General features: G+C 38.0%; 1 protein-coding gene across 1 annotated transcript in view; it reads left to right on the plus strand.

Annotated features, from left to right (window-relative positions):
- LOC306865171 (phenylalanine--tRNA ligase, mitochondrial-like) overlaps positions 1-17,983 on the plus strand; it is a 144,725-nt gene that overhangs the window by 36,040 nt on the left and 90,702 nt on the right. The window contains exons 2-4 of the mRNA XM_079409616.1: positions 15,016-15,660; positions 17,449-17,611; positions 17,698-17,829. Coding sequence (XP_079265742.1) covers positions 15,034-15,660; positions 17,449-17,611; positions 17,698-17,829 — 922 coding nt within the window. The 5' untranslated portion in view covers positions 15,016-15,033. The remainder of the gene's footprint in view (positions 1-15,015; positions 15,661-17,448; positions 17,612-17,697; positions 17,830-17,983) is intronic.

Genomic DNA, 17,983 nt, shown 5'->3' on the forward strand with positions numbered 1-17,983 from the left:
TTTTCTGGCTGCGGCCATAATAAAAATAACTGACAGAGTTTTAGATGCTGTCGTATTTTCAGTTTGAATGTAACATCACTTTATTTTATATTAGCCTTTGAGGAAGTGGTTGAATGTTGTTCAGTGTTTTATTTAATTTAAATTTAGGTTATTTTATTTAATTTAAATTGGCTGAAAATTAAATATAAAAACATTCTCACGTTGGCTCCTCACTTTGGTTTTTATTTTACATATTAAACAAAGTAAATGTTTATTCTGCAGATATTTTAACTTGCAGTAGCTTTTACCACCAACAGATGTTGTTTAACAAACATCTGTGTCCTAACATCCTGCTGAGCAGATGAACATAAAGTGCTGCTCACCTCCACCACGTCCGACAGAGGGTCCTGAACTAAAAACTCAAGAGTTTCACTTCACAGGGTAAGGCTCAGAGTTTGTTGAACCTACTTTCTGGAACAGCCCTCTGGAATGGTTAACTCAGAGTTTCCCTTATCTCAGGATTCACTGAGTTTTCACCTAACCTGCTTTCTGGAATACCCCACTTGTTCTCCTAGAGTTCTTTGAGTGATGTCATGTTTAAGTTGACTGGATAGCTAGGCAAAGGGATCGATAGTGAGGCAGTACACTTACGTTACAGGTCCTGAAGAACTTGGAGGCATCTTCACGCAGGTACACAGGAAGTGCACAAAGGACGAGGGCCCGTCTCATATTTGCATCACGTTGTTCCTAGATGGACAAAAAAATATCCATTACAATAGTAATTACACAAATGCAGAGCAAACACTTAAAAAAAAAATCAAAGTGTTAAATAGCTCCATATTCTGATGGTGGTCATTGCTACAGATGGTAGATACAGTATTTTGGGTCACCATTTCTTTTTCAAATGAATCATTGTAAATACTTAACTTACAAAAGGAAAAAACTCAAAATTGTAAATCCAATTTTTACGAAAACAGTTATTTGGACTTCTTCAAATTGAAGCTGATAAAGTATCTTTTTAAGGTACCTCTTTCTGATAGAATACATCTTGTCAAGACTTTTATCTCTGATGAGATTGACAATGTTGTGTTCATGCCATAAACACTTCACCTCGGGGCACAGTCGAGGCAATTCACACTATGGCTTCTTACAGTTGTCTGCAAACAATCTATTAATAATCTGTTTCTGAATAATGCAAAGTTAAAATTCACCTGAAGGTCATAAATCCTCATGAGCTTGGCTAGCTCCTCCGCTATCTTGCCAGTCTTGGTGGCCTTGTCTCTGAACAAGGTGATGAGTTTAGGCGTGTGTCTGTCCAGCTCCTTGTAGAACTGATTGCGCAGGTTAACGTTGTTGATTCGGTGAAACTCTGCAAACACCTGTACATAGACAGAATTACACAGAAATGTACAAAGATGAATTAGGAACAGAAATGTGAATGTATTTTGAGAAGTTTTCAGTTGGCAGGTAGCAAAACCAAGGGCAATTCTATTAGGGATGAGTCAGAACCAAGGTCAAAATAGAAAGTTAATTGTCATTCTTTAATTTAAAACAGGCTGTATAATGTTATCTAAAGGAAATCTAATAATAAACCTCTGTATATTTTGTTTATGGTGAATGGCAAAAATATGTCACAGCGTGATGTGTTGTCAACTTTTACATTTGCCATTTGCTTTTTGGTGAATTGTTTTGAAAATTTAGATTTTTAAATAGTCATTTAAATATTGGAAAAATCAATCATATTCAAAGTGGGCATGCTTAAGAGTCATGTTGATTAATTGCTCTCAACAGGGAGAACAGTAAAATAATAAAATATTTTTTATTTTTTTTACCTGTGACTCCATAAGTAGGGCTGGCCATCTGCCCATGACATCTCTCACCCGTGGAGCTACAACAGCTCCAACGATTTCTTGGCGACGAAGAGCATAGGATGTGTTCATGAGCTTGCCTATGACTAATTGGTTTCTCTCAGTCTTTTCGACTTCATGTATGATTTCTTCTCTCATTGTTTCCAGAGTGGCTGGGGTTTGATCCTTCGGTAGGTTGATGATGTAGTTGACCTCAGCTTTTCGAGCTTTCTTTATGTTTTGATGGGGGTGATCACTGTCGGGGTTGTTTCGGCTCCGCCTCCCTGTGTTGATGGCTACTTCTGCAATCCCAGCTTTGGCCAGATTGTTACGGTAAGATGCAACCTTGTACCCTATGTGACGTTTCCATCCCAACTCCCCGTCTTCACCAGCTGTCATTCTGAGACATGGATGAGCTGTAATCAAAGCTTTAGCAGCCATTGCCAATTCCTTTTCATGTGGGTATGGTTTAAAACTATAGATCGTTTCTGCCATTTTTTTAAGGATTTCACTCTTATGTGACCTCTTTAACTTCAGCAATTTTCCTGATTCTTCATAAACACGATTTCCTTCGTCTAGAATATGCTCCATTTCATAACCAAAACCAGGAACGACAAAGTGATCAGGCCAACTCTTCTGCCGCTGTAACGCATTTGGGAGTATGTCTGTGTCAGAAGATGCAGTAGATGAGGTGTCACCTTCAGGTCTCACGACTCTCAACGTGCCCTTCTCTGGTAACTCCTTGATGTCCACAAGAAGACAAAGATCACCATCAAAGTCCGGATCCTCATAGTGCAAGCTGAAGTCCTCATCCAATCTCGGCTTGAACCTCTCTTGCATTATTTCTTTCAGCTCCTTCACTGACTTTGGTCGCTCAAGTAGAGTAAGTTTCAGGGCGGTGTCTCGTGCAACATACACACGCAGCACATGCTTCTGGGCAGCAGCCATCTTTTGGTTCCTAAAAAACAAACACATTAATTTTCATGGAGAGTGAAGGTGACACACACAACATTTACATGTCCACATACCAACTGGTCCACACAGCTCCAAGAGAATGTCAGTCATCTGTTTACCTCCAACAAATCTTCAGTTTAATAATATGAAACGTTTGGGTGTCAAGAGTAATCTTCCATCTATGTTGTAAGCACAGAGAGGTGTTTTGTCATTTAGCTCTGATGGGGTGTGAACAGTCAGATTGTTTGGGAAAAGTTCGTAAGATCTCAGGTGTTCAATGTAGTGTGATGTGTGCTCTTGGCAAAGAAAGACAACTGTACTGTTAACCAGGAGAACCTGTTGAATTCTACAGTAATTAGGCAGTCCTCCTTCTTGTCCCACAGACAAAAACATTCCTACATCATAGTCAGTTCCATCAATGCAGACCTTTGATGTGCTGTAAATAACATTGCTTGCTGTTATTTGTTCAGTGTATGTCTTGGCGACATTTGGAAGCATTGATACCAGTACAGAAGAGACATTTGATGTCTGCTGGTGAGGTTTGAAGAATCCTGAGGCACTGAGATGGTATGCTACCATGTATTGATGCCTGTCTGCAAGTGTTTTTAACACATTTTTAAAGTTTTGTGTGTCGTGCACAACTCTCTTGAAAAAACGGTGTTTACCCTCAAACCTCATTGTCCACAAGTGCACAAGGGGCCCAAAACGGCGCACAAGGTCAGGATAGTGTTCAACGTAGTGATGCTTAGGACGGAGTTTGAAATCTGGAAAGGCTTCTTTCAGCATCTCTTTATGATCCTGTATCTTGGACTGTAAATACTGGATGGACTCCTCTGTGAATTCTGAGCACAGCGATAACTCTACTACCTCTTTTAAGTCCATTAGCACAGTCCATGCTTCATCCTCTTCAGGAACTGCATTCCCAATAATTAAAGGGATCAGTCTAAGCAATGTGGAATTTTCATGGGCATTACCACCAATGCTTTTCTTTACAGTGAAGGTCGGTGGTATTTTATGAGGTTTATCAAGCTTGTCTGTGTGCTGGTATGGAAACGATAGAATTCTCTCGTTCAAATATTCAAGGGTGAAGTATTTGCGACGGATCATCTCTCCGATACACAGGGCGAGCTCTACAGGCACAATGCCCTCAAAAAGATCGTGGAGGGCATCAGGTGGAAAGCCAGTGACAGTATGAAAATGCTCTAGATGCTGGCTCAGGACACAATCTGCCTGAACACCATTCTGACTCTGACTTTCCCCATGCATTACAGCATGCACATCACTATTATGGCTGTCTTTTGTCCTAAGACTGAACTCGCCACTTGCAACGTCATGAGTCTGAAGTTGAGCTTGTGTTGCTGTGCAGAATCTGCAAAAATATTCTGCTCTAAAAGACTTTGAAAAGCCTGCCAAATCATGGGCTGCAAGATTGTCAGACACCACACACATGACTGTTCCTTGAACTACCTTACCAATAGAGTCAATGAATACCCCATCTTGTTCAAGGGTACGGAGGTCTCTCAACAAAGGGCCAAGTGCTTTTTCATAGCCAAATGTCTGTATGTCAGCCACTTTACATAAAGCTGCAAGCTGAATCACATGAAGGGCTGATCGGTATTTACTGGGAAGATCAGCAAGCGTCCAATATACTGAACATATTTTGTGTATTTTGCGTGATGTGCCAAGTGGATTGGCTATTTCCAAATCATCAATGTACAAAATGAGTGTTATCTTTAACTCATCTGAAGACAAGAATGTGTTCTCTTTGAAGTACAAACCATCTTGGTGGGTTACATAATGACCGTTTTGTGCCACTTTTGTTTCTTTAATTTTGTCCAGAATATCTGTATGATTGAAGATTTTTTGTATCATCTCAAGAATGGGAACATGCACTGCTGTGTGTCCTGGCTGTAGCAGATACTGTACAGGCTTTACCACAGGGTAATTATTTTCGATGAAGGTTTTCCTTCTCTTGGTTGAGGATAACTGCTTCCCCTTAGCTGTGGCACTGACAATAACATTACTGTCCATAACAGTACTGACAACCTCATTTAGAAGTGTTTCACTGACAGTGATGTCATGACTCTGTAAGACCTCTGTAATGTCATGTTTGAGTATCGGTTGGGACAAGGAAAATATCTGAGTCAAATGTTCCACTATTTCCTGAGATGCCATGTCAGATACATGAAGAATAGATTGCATCTTTAGGAATAACGATGCCAAGTTATGGTTCAACTGGGCTCTTAAAGTGTCTGTGTCACACTGACTGTTTACCTCATTAAGATCAAATGTGTCCGCAGACCCTGCATTTTGACTTTCTGCAGGTTCCCCAAGACTTTCTGCTGCAACTACAACTGGGGCACTATCATTGTCTGCCAATACAACACATTCACCAAAGTCTGAATCACCACCATGTTTTCTACTTTTGTGTGCATTAAACGCTGAGTAGCTATTTGTTCTGTAATTACAGTTCTTGAATGGGCATGCTACCATCTCATGACTTCGTAAATGACTTCTCAAATGACCAAATAGAATTTCCTCAGAAAAGGGCTGCTTCAAGTTACACAAAGGACATGTAAAAAAAACACATGTTCCTTCAGTTGGATCTACTCTACATGTATCATTATGAGATCTTGACAGATGAGCTTTCATTGCTTCGAATGATGGAAAAGTACAAATACAACTGTCATAGAGACATGGCAGGGGGGACACTCTTGAATATTGGCTATGCAGTACAGTATAGTGCCAAAACAATTGTCCCCGGGTATTTGATGTTGCAGAACACAACTTGCACTTCCACTCCATTGGGCCAACTTCAGCCTGCAATTTAAATATTTTCAATTAAAGTCTAAACCATTTCAGCCCTGTTTTAGACTTTTGGCTATTCAAAATTATTATTTTTTTTTTTTTAAGTTAAAATGTGTCAAATAAATCAAAAACATTCATTGTACACTAATTTTAGTAAAAATTAAAATGTTAAAAGATGAGCAAGTTAGTTATTAACAAGCAAAGCATCAATGTTGTGTGCTTATAGATCTGCTATTTCTGTTTTTGTTTTAATAAGTATTAATAAAGGGTTCAAGTGATAAACTGTTGACCCCACAGCTGAGATAAAAACATTTAAAGAAATAGCAAAGGAATGACTGTGGAAACACACAAAATAAAACCAATTGTTAATAACACTATTTCATAATACATCCTACCTGAACTGTTAAAATGATTTCGAGCTGATCTCACAACCACACACTTGAGCCTACGAAGAAATACAAACACAGGTCTGGTTAGCATCATGATAACACACTGACATTGTTGTTTAGAATTGTTCGTTTCACGCTAGTACACACATACACACAGCTCGACAACGTAAAATATAGACTGTGTAACGCTGACACTTACTGAAATAAGTATACTCACAGCACTCACATGCATTACCGGCGAAAAGCGATAACAACAACCGGCAGAAACCGGGAAGCAGGGATAAAGTTATGCTTCTGGCCCCGCCAGAGAGTTCAGACTCGTGGACCTAACTCCACCGTCAGTATCCCGGGCAAACATGCATTATGGGAAATGTAGTTCATACAGGAAACCCGCTGATAACATTTCACCGTTCTAAGATTGTAAGACGTATTTGTCACATTCAACAGCTTCTAAAGTTATAATTACTTGGATTTGTAAACTATTTACAAAAAAAAAAAAAAAAATTCACTGTGCACATTGGACAAATGTATTCTCAGTTCCAAATTTAAGACTATTTGTCGAAATTCAATAATAAAATAAAAACCTTAGCGTTACTTACCAAATCAGGGCTGATGCTAAGACGGCGCTTAAGAAAACGAGGGCAATAAGACTAATGAAAAAAACTGAGGTGGTGGTGGTTTGAAGCGGGGGGATAAAAGTGCGCATTGCAAACAAACAAAAACAAATTAAACTGTGTTCCACATCCACACGTGCTGGCCAAAACTTCCCCGCACCAAGGCAAAATCAAGATGGCTGACTCAGCTTTCCTGAGGGAGAGATAAGACCCACCCACCAAAACGTCATGACGTTGATAACGTTATGACACTACTGTGTGGTTTTTAAACTTTTTGAGCGTTCCACACAAATTAGCTATAAAATATGGAGCCCTATTCAATTAAAGTGGCTTAAATCTCAACAGAGCTCAACACTTTAAAGTTTGGTCAACTGCATAACGACATTTGACTGTTATGACCCTATTAGTTATGAGCTAGTACAACTGTTTGGGATTACAGTGCAGGTTTTCTTTTACAGATAAAATGAGCTAAAAAAGAGATTGAACTCAAGAATAAAAGATAAAAAAAAAATGTAATGCCCATGAGAAAGATGCAATACTAATGCACTAGTAGTATTAGCAAAGTTAAGGCATGACCAGTGGGCAGCGAAATGCTCATTGGGTCAGCACGGTCAGAAAAAATAGTTGAAGAAGAAAAAACATGTTAACTGCAAAAGAATTAATGTGAGAAACCATCAGGAACCATTTGGTCTCCTGCACCATCGTTTTCCAGAGCTGCAACCTTCCTGGAGTCTCCATAAGTGCAGTGTGTCAGGTTCTCAGAGACTTTGCTTGGGTAAAAAATTATTTAATGGCCCTCACTTAATAAGAATATCATGCTGAAGTGTTGTGAGATACATGAAGACTGATTTTGGCTTTCAGGCTTTATGGACAGATAAGTTGTGAGTGACTCTTGAAGGACCAGCATCACATCCTCTTGTACCACTGTTTGAATAATTTATCTTCCAGAATCTGGCAGTAAGTTGTATCCTGCAAGACTTTTCAGAATAGGAGATGAACTAAAATTTGCTCCCAAAACTTACTGCCAGATTCTGGAAGATAAATTCTTCAAACAGTGGTACAAGAGGATGTGATGCTGGTCCTTCAAGAGTCACTCACAACTTATCTGTCCAATTTATCTGGTTTGGAATTGGTAAAATGTTCTTGGAAAAAAAACATGACCAGAATATCAACTTGCCTAACAATTCTGTACACACTGTATGATTACATATATGTACACATTAATTAATTTATTTTATATAATTTAACTCATATGATTACATTTGTTTATTCATTCATTCAAACAAAGCACATAACTTCAGTATAATTTGTAGTTGTTAAAAACAATTTTCCTTGAATTTGCTTTTTTCCTTTCAGCTCTTGATTTTAGCCAATATTAAATTTTTTTTGGTGCATTCTCCACACAAGGAGGGGTCATAAACTCATCAAACTGAAGAGTATGAAAATGCTCTCCAGTTCTTGGTTTGCAGCGAAGTTGAAACTCTTGAGAAAAGTCTTTCAGATGAGGGTAAAATATTGTATATATTGCTGCATGCATGCTGAGTTGCTGCAGGTGGATGAATGACCTTTGATTCTTCAGCACACACTGAGCAGCAGATGTGACCAGATAGAAGAACATGAGACTGACTTCATTAACCTCTGCACTCGCTCGCCAGGTCTAATTAATACAGACGTTTGTCTTCTGTGCTAGAAGACTCTTCCATCTTCTCACACGCCCACTCGGACTGTTGCTGTAGTAGTTAAGACATGATGTTGGCCGGATCTGCAGTCAGGTTTCCCTGTCTCACCTCAAACCAAAATAACCAGTAAGACCAATTTATCAAAGACCTGCCTTTAGGGCCTTAATGCGACAAATCCTGATAGAAAACTGCATTCTATTCTATGACGTGCTGACACAAATTTCAAATGATTTTCAACAGTCACTTCATCGCGTCCAGTGTAGGCAGACTTTAGCTGTTGCAGCGCGTCCGGTGTAGACGTGGTCTTACTCACCTATCGAGAAGAACCAAAACAACCTCTGCATCCGATCGCAGACCTTCACCTCCTTGAGTTCTCTCCAGCACTGGAAAGCTGATCTGATATTTACACGGGTTCTACTTCTTGCCTTATCGTTCTGCAGACGTTTTCCTCTTTAGTTTTTTTATCCACCATCTCTATATTTCTGTCGCTTTGCTCAGCTGTTCACTGAACGCTCTCTCCTCCACATCATGAGTAGACACGCCCCCTTACTGCTGATTGGCTACAAGTTTGTTTTGCTACTCTGCCCCGACTCAGTTTTCTAAAGCGTTTTTGAAAAATTACATACCCCACCTTTAAAGCATTTTTGTAAAATTAAAGGAATAGTTCACCCAAAATACAAAACAATTACTGAAATTGAATCACCCTCAGCCTTCCAAGATGTAGATGAGTTTGTTTCTTCATCAGATTTAGAGAAATGTAGCATTACATCACTTATTCACCAATGGATGCTCTGCAGTGAATGGGTGCCGTCAGAATGAGAGTCCAAACAGCTGATAACAACATCAAAATAATCCACACCACTTCAGTCCATCAATTAACATTTTACGAAGCCAAAAGCAATTTTTTTAAAGAAACAAATGCATTCTTGAATATGTTTTTAAGTTCAAGCCATGGCTGCTAAAATATGAGTCCTCTATACATAACATTGCTTTCTTTCTCTGGTGAAAAACGTGTCTCATCTGAATCAGGAGAGAAATCTGCACAGATCAAACACTGTTTGCAATTAAGTGAAAACAGTTCTAAACAAATATGTTGTTGGATTTTGATATTAGAGAACAACAAGGGTTGGACTTTTTCACTGGAGGAGGTGTTATTATGGATTATGCCCTGGATTATGGAATAAATTTGGCCAGAATCAAAGGTTTAAAGTCAAAACGCCTTAATGATGGAATTGCTTCATATAAACGCACAGCTTTTCACTTTACAAAACATTAACTGATGGACTGGAGTGGTGTGGATTATTGTGATGTTTTTATCAGCTGTTTGGACTCTCATTCTGACGGCACCCATTCACTGCAGACCATCCATTGGTGAGCAAGTGATACAATACAACATCTCCCCAAATCTATTCTGATGAACTTTTTGGGTTTAGTACATTTTTGCTGAGCACAATGCCACACTATTCTAATTAGCCAAGACACTGAGAGTTCTAATTACTGTGTACAAACAAACGCTCGGTGGCGGCAATTTTGCTTTCTTCATGTTGGAAACGAGCTATGTGTGGGCTGACTCAGAGTCTCAGTGATATTTGGGCCTCTTCAGGTTAGCAACATGATCAATGGATAACGACAAACACAGGATTTTATATAATTTATGATAATTCTCAGACCCCGGTCATCATTATCGCCTCTGCTCTAATAAAGCAAGATTTCCCCGCAGCTGTTCTTGGAACATTTACATTTCACTAAGGCACTGCACAAACCCTGAAGTCACAAATGGATGAATTTAGCTTTTAAAGCAAAACTGCACTGAGAAATACGAGGCCAGATACATGACCATCAGTTATATAATGAGACCCTTAACGAGACTTTATTTCTCCAAATTGTGACTTTATTTCTCAGAATTGCAAATTTATATCTCACAATTCGGACTTTATAACTCGCAACTGCAAGTTTCTCTCACACAATTCTGACTTTATTACTTAGAATTGTAACTATTTTTTGGAATTCTAAGTGTACATCTCACAATTCTGACTTTTTTTCCCTCAGACTTATGAGTTTAAAGTTCTGACTTTTTGACTCACAAGAGTTTCTAATACGCAATTCTGAATTTATAACTTGCAATTCCGAGTTTACATCACACAGTTCTGAGAAAAGTCTAATTGAAAAAATTGCGCGAGGAAAAAAAATCTGAATTGTGAGATAAAAACTTGCAATTACCTCTTTTAATTTTTTTTATTTTTTATTATTCAGTGGTGGAAACAGGCTTCCATAAATTTACTGTCGTCTACAAAACCTTTTTTTTTTTTTACTTAAGTCAGGTGTTATTTAAGATCCTAAGAAGCTTGAATTAATTTGTGTCCATATATACATTTGGACTGGTAGTGTATTGTCAAAATATCATCCTGTTTTCATCTGATACACTAAGCGAGGTCTTAACTGGAGCAGCATCTTGAGCACTGCCATACTGCAATGACACTGCAGTGCTACACACAGTTTTTGTACCTGCAGCGTCTGCTAACGCTCTTAGTCTTGACAGTATGCATGTGTACCTGAGAGTGCATAAGTCTCTCAGAGTGACAGTGCCTCTATTTTGTCTTGCTCACTGGATCCAGAGAGAAAGAGGGATGAGAGGGGAGGAAAAAATTAGTCTGTCCTTTCTTTCTGCCTCATAAAATATTTCTTGACCAAAGCAAATATTTGCACTGGGCAGAGAGAAAGAAGAACTGTTAGTCTGGGATAAATACAGCCCTGCTCTCCCCTGTGTCCTCAGAACATCCAGCACCTGAGCCAAACCTGCAGCCTGCTAAATGAGAGGGAAGGGGAGAAAGAACGAGTGAAGGATGAGGGTGAAAGCATGTGACTTAATAGAAGGGCCAGACAAGGAAAGGAAAAGAAAAGATGGCCACATATTACAGAAACTCCCAAATAGGGCAACTGGAATGGACAGTGACAAAAGTTGCAAAAACTATTGATTTTTGAGACATGTTTCATACCAAACATACAAGTCTTACCATTATTTGAAGTAAATTGCCTTAAAATGCCATTACAAGAATAGCATGGTCCTTTTAACATTCACCGTAGTTGTACCATGATATTCTATGATGTACCTTGGTCTCCCATGGTAATGCCATGTTATTGTTTTTAAGTGTATGTACTCCAAGAATATTATGATACTACCAAAAAAATTAAAAAAATTAAATCAAAACTGGTATGTTTATTGAAGAAGCATTTCCAAAAACATGACATTACCATGGTACTTTTTTATAAGGGTGTGGTTGTACCATGTGTTTTTTTTTTTTGGACACACTCTTCAGTAAACATACCAGTCTTGCCATTATTTAAAGTAAATTACCTTCGAATACCAAGGTAATACAGTGTTTTATACATGGATCAAGGGAATATCATGGTTCTGTCAGCATGCACCTTAATTGTACCATGGTATTCTGTGAACCATGGTAAAATGCAAGAATGTCACGATACTATCATGGTATATGTTTTAGGACCCAGTTTTTTTTACTAAAATTGCACAATTTTTGAACATAAACCACGGTTTTCTTTGAATTGCTTTAAAGTACCATGATATTACCATATTTTATTTTGAATATATGTTATGAAAATAGCATGAGCCATAGTTGTACCATGGCATTTTTTAAAATACCTAGAAATACCATTGTAATGTCATGTTTTATGACCACATGTTTTGGACCAGTGGAATTGCGAATTTTTTCAACATGAACCATAGATGTATCATGGTTTCCTTTGAATTACTTCAAAGTACCATGATATTACTGTGTCTTATTTTGAATATATATCATGGGAATTGCATGTGCCATAGTTGCACCATGGTATTCTTTAAAGTACCCTGAAATACCACGGCAATGTCATGTTTTAGGACTTAACACACATGTTTTGCACAACAGGAAATTTATTTGAATGTTCCACAGATGTACCATGATATTCTATTATTTGATATTACTGATATTACTGTTTTATTTTTAATATATGTCTTGGGAATAGCATGTGCCATAGTTGTAGGACCACATGTTTTTGATGACTGAAATTGCATGTTTTTTGAAGATTTACTAGTTTTCTTCTAATTACTTTGAAGAATCATGTTATTATCCTATTTTTAATGTATATTATGAGAATAGCAAGTGCCATAATTGTACCATGGTATTCTATAAAGCAGCGGTTGTCAACTCCAGTCCTCAGACCCCCCCACGCTCTGCATATTTTGCATGTTTCTGTTGTTTAACACACCTGATTCAGATCATCAGCTCATTAGAAGAGAGATCCATGAATGAACTGTGTTCCGATTGGCATGCTCCCTACACAGTGTTCATTGCTCCCTACTCCATAAGCATGAGAAATCCGTTGACGTTTACTTCACTTCGGAACTTGTTTATTCACGGATTTATTCACAGATTTCCGCTGCGCCACCGCCAGCGCCATCACACACAGACGGAACTCACTAGTGAAGTGTGACAAAATATACCTCTGTAAATAAATACAATTTAAATTCGCGTCACTCGCTTCGAACTGGAATCATGGCGGAATATCCTGTGAAGTCCACTTCGCAGGGCACTTACGGTCGAATAGAACAAATGTCTGAAGTGACAAGAGAAACATACAAACTGGGCGCGAGGTCTGGAGTTGAAAACCGCTGCTATAAAGTGCCATGAAATACAACGGTAATGCCATGTTTTATGGCTTGGTCCACACATATTGGACCACAGGAATTGCACTTTTTTTCTGAATGTACCATAGATTTACCATGGCTTTCTTTTAATTACTTTGAAGTACCATGAAATTACCATGTTTTATTTTGAATATATAACATGGGGATAGCTTTAAAGCACCCTTAATTACCATGGTAATGGCATGTTTTATGGTAATGGCATGAACCACATGTTTCACGTTTCAAAACATGAACCAATTGCATGTTCTTAAATGTACCATAGATGTACAATGGGTTTCTTTGAAAGTACCTTGATGCTACTGCATTTTATTTTGGATATATACAATGGAAATACCATGTGCCTTAGTAAACCATGGTATTCTTTATAGTACTCTGAAATACAGTACAATGCCATGTTTAAGGACTTTTTTTGTTGCATGAGTTTCTTCGAATTACTTTAAAGTACCATACTTGTGCCATACTTGTACAATGGTATCCTTTAAGGTGTCTTGGCATTAGTGTTATGACATTTAGTAGATGTACCATGGTCGTAGCATTGTACCATGTAAATACTATGGTACATGATTAAGGTAATCACCCAATACTAGGTTATTACCATCTGAAACGGTCACTGTACCACCACAGTACTTCAATGTGAGGCTACAAACAATAAAAAGAGGACAGAGATTGTCAGGAACAGAGAAAATGAAACAAAATGAGGAAATCAAAGGGGGGCAATGAGGATGGGACCACCCTTAATTCAATTACACTGTACTCCCCATAAATCACGTCCACAGTGTATGACACCCCGGATTGAGCCCGCTGTGTGATGGATATCAGATCTCGCGTTAATGTGTCGTGTGCTGGCAGCAAAGACAAAGAGATGAGCGTGTGTCTCTGTCTGTGCGTTTGTGAGGGCATGAGCTCTCACATCAGCTCTCTCTTCCTATGTCACAAGTTAGAACAGGCACCGCACATCTCACCAGAGGTTTCTGAGGTTAAGTCCCTTGTGCGTGAACTCATCTGACATCCCAGTAATGTAATCTAACTCTCAACACTGCTCGACTAAAGCCCACCATGCCTGAGAATCTCCAATACATGTACAACAGTGTTTATTACCAGAAAAATACAGAGGAAGCAGAGAGACTACAATAGCAGACATCAAATGGGTTCATGTATTTGCTCTTAACATGTCATGTAGCATTAGCATTTTGTGCAAAATCTACCAGTAAGTGGGTTGCTGATCAGTAGTCGGTTGATCAATGCTAAACATTGTATACATTTAAAGACAGCATCTTAGGAATCCTGCATATTTTGCATTATGAATTGTACTTTTCCATGTGCTGCAATTCATCTGTTAGAGAAGGTTGTAGCGCACTAGACAGTAAATATGATGTGTGTGTACGGTGCTTGCGAGCCCACAAAATACAAACTACTATTCAAATGTTTGGGGTCAGTAAGATCATTTTTTTAAGGAAATTAATACTTGTATTTTGCAAGGATGCATTAAATTGTTTAAAAGTGACAGTAAAGACTTCTGTCTGCATAAATTCTGCATTGATGTTTTCCTTATAAAATCATTAAAACATCTTACCGACCCCATGATGCTATAATATTTATTATTGTATTAATATTGTTCATAACAGTTCTTACTTAAATTGGAGCATAAATGCGTTCTGACTGCATTACCAATATAAAATTGCAAAATGTTTTTTGAGCCCTCCTGCCATTGGTCAGACAAACACATAGTCCCGCCCCAAACTCACGCCATTGGTTGAGCTGTTGCTGTGTAAAGTTGGTTGAATGTTAAAACAAACACACACATTGTTTGAATCCATTATAGTTTTCAGGAGAATTAACCTACTGTAATAATTACTTTGACATAATTATTTTCGCTGCTTATTAAGATTGGATACAAGAAAGTACCTTAAGAAAAGTCTAGATGATTTTATTTAAATAGTTGCATCACTGGTTGACTCTGATTCTTTCCCATTCCTAATTAGCACTGAATTTATTCACTTTGAAACTTTCACAGAATGAAAGTTTTCCTCTCTTTTCTTACAGACTCATGGGTCAGCTGCGATGATGTTTTACAAGAGTCCCCAGTCTCTCCTCAAACACATAGTCCGTCACTGGCCGGCTAACTGCCAATGGACCGGTTCTCTCGCCCTGTCCCACAAATTCCACCCCTGCAGAGGTCTTTCGACGGACAGCTCCGCTCCTCGGCCGCAGATTACTGAAAACTCAATAGAAGTTTTGAGCCATGTCTACCCGCGAGATGACATGACCAATGTGACAGCTAAAATCTTGTCCAGAGTTGGCTGCCAGCTTCACAACCGGCCGCACCACCCCTTGTGGCTTATTAAAGAGCGCATCAAAGACCATTTCTACCGCTCCTACATCGGACGCACGGGAAACCCGCTCTTCTCCGTACATGACAACCTCAGCCCGGTGGTGACAGTGGAGCAGAACTTCGACAGCCTGCTCATTCCTCCAGACCATCCCAGTCGGAAAAAAGGAGACAATTACTACCTGAACCGCACACACATGCTGCGGGCCCACACCTCCGCCCATCAGAAGGAGCTGGTGCGCTCAGGTCTGGACTGTTTCCTGCTGGCTGGAGATGTGTATAGACGAGATGAGATCGACTCCAACCACTATCCTGTCTTCCATCAGATGGAGGGAGTGCGGCTTTTCTCAAACCATGAGGTTAGAATGGTGTCCTTAATGGAAGAGAGCCTGGCTAAAACTTTGAAATGTGACAAAAAAAAAGAAAAATTTGAAATGACAAAAAAAATGGCATGTTTAGACATGGAAACTCACTATATATTAATGACACATTATATATAAGTGCATTGTGTAGTGAACGATTCATCCATGTACATTTCGTTTTGTTTCGTTTTGTTGCCTTAATTTCTCAATCTTCTGGTGAAGCATAAGACTTCTCTCCGGTGACATATGCAGGACTTCTCCAAATATTTCACACACTTCATCTAATCAACAAACGATGGACACAGAATCAACCGGCCCTACATTTTTCTCAAAAATATTACTTTACTGTAAATTATAGTACAGTAAACTAAACATTATTGTACATTGTGAATTAAAAAATATTTATATAATATAATATATAATAATATAATATAATATTCTGATAATAAAATAAATAATACAATATTAAAATAATATAAATAATAAAATAAAGTATTAAAATTATTCATAATATATTATTCTATTAATCTTATAATTCATTCGGGTCCTTTTTGACCCGGAATAGATACATAAAAAATGATAAAAAAAATGCATAGTTTTTTGTAATGACATGAATACACATAATTCAGTCATTTATTCATTCTTTCTTTCATTCATTCATTCCTTACATTGAAACATTTTTTACAGGTCATGTTGGGACCCGTGTGCATATATAGAGTGCGGTTAGGTGTCAAAAATAATTTTTGTAAAATTATCTACAAAGTTATATTAGTGTCAAAAAATGTTCCTAAATTTAAAATAAAATAAAATGTAGCCTTTTTCCCGTTTCACACAAACATTTGGGATCGAATTTTGTTGATAAACATGAATATGTATGACAGTTTGTGCAAGAATAATGAATTTATTTAGTTTGATAACTTTTCAGTCCTACAATTGGACTTTTTTGAGCAATCAAGTTACAAAGTCAAAGAAATTTTATTAAATTTCATTAATACTGGTAGTTCTCAGATTATATGATATACATTTTATACAATGATATATTCATATTTTGCATCTTTTTTTGGTGTGGTGCATGTATTGTTCACATTTAATTTAAAATAATTCCTCATTTTTTAATTAATAAAAAATTAAGTTATTAACAAAATAATAATACAGTAATAACATGTTAACAACAAGGTAACATTCAAACTATATATTTTTTTTTTTTTGCACATTTTCTCATTAATGAGAAGTTGCTGATCAAATGCAATATGCTTATAGCATAAACATAAAAATCGATTTCGATTCGATCGTTTTACAAAATAATTCTTGAATAATGAATGCAAAAAATAGTATGCAGATTTTTTGAATACATTATGAATGTTAATGCATTTTTATTAATATATTATTGTTATAATATTAATGATAATATATGCAGATTTTTTTGTCCATTTGCTGAAAAATAAATAAACGTTGGATGGTTCCAGGGACCCTTCAAATGAATTTTAAGACTTGAATTAAGTTCTGTGAATTTAATTTAATTTGTTATTGTTGATTTTGAAGAGTTTTTCTTTTTAAACGGAGATAGAAGAAAGTATTTCGGCGTCAAAACTTCACCTTTAAAGCCCCCCCCACACACACACACACTTATTTGTGTAGAAAAAGCTGTTTATTTCAAGCATCCAGACTGTAATGAAGAGGCTGTTTAAGGACAAGTGTCAGAGAAGTCATGATGAAATCTTAACGTAATCTTTCTGAGTGCAGTTAAAGATACACATTTGTTTTCAACCGTTTTCTCTCTAATAGCTGTTTGCTCGAGTGGAGAATGGTGAGGAGCTGTCTTTGTTTGAGAGCGGTGGCCGCCGCACGCCTCAGAAACAGGAGACGCACACGCTGGAGGCTGTCAAACTTGTGGAGTTCGATCTGAAACAGGCTCTCACGCGCCTCATGCGACACCTTTTTGGGGAAGGTATGAATCCTGTGATGTTCACACTTGTTTTTCCTCACTTCCTCTGTCCAGCTCTCCTCCTCCATCTGTTTGTTTCTGTCTTGCAGATTTGGAGATCCGCTGGGTGGACTGCTACTTCCCTTTCACACATCCCTCCTTCGAGATGGAGGTGCGCTTCCAAGGCGACTGGTTGGAGGTGCTGGGCTGTGGGGTGATGGAGCAGGAACTGGTCTGCTCAGGTATGTACTACTGGCTACATAAGCTGCTGAGTCATGAACATCAAAACGTGGAAACTCTGGAATTACTGATCCAAAACACGACATAGTGTGCAACGCTACAAATTTAGCCATCGCGATAGATACAGTATAGTAGTTTTCAGTTTTAATTGACTTA

This window comes from Barbus barbus, assembly GCF_936440315.1.
Source record: "Barbus barbus genome assembly, chromosome: 46".
In the NCBI taxonomy this organism is placed as follows: Eukaryota; Metazoa; Chordata; class Actinopteri; order Cypriniformes; family Cyprinidae; genus Barbus; species Barbus barbus.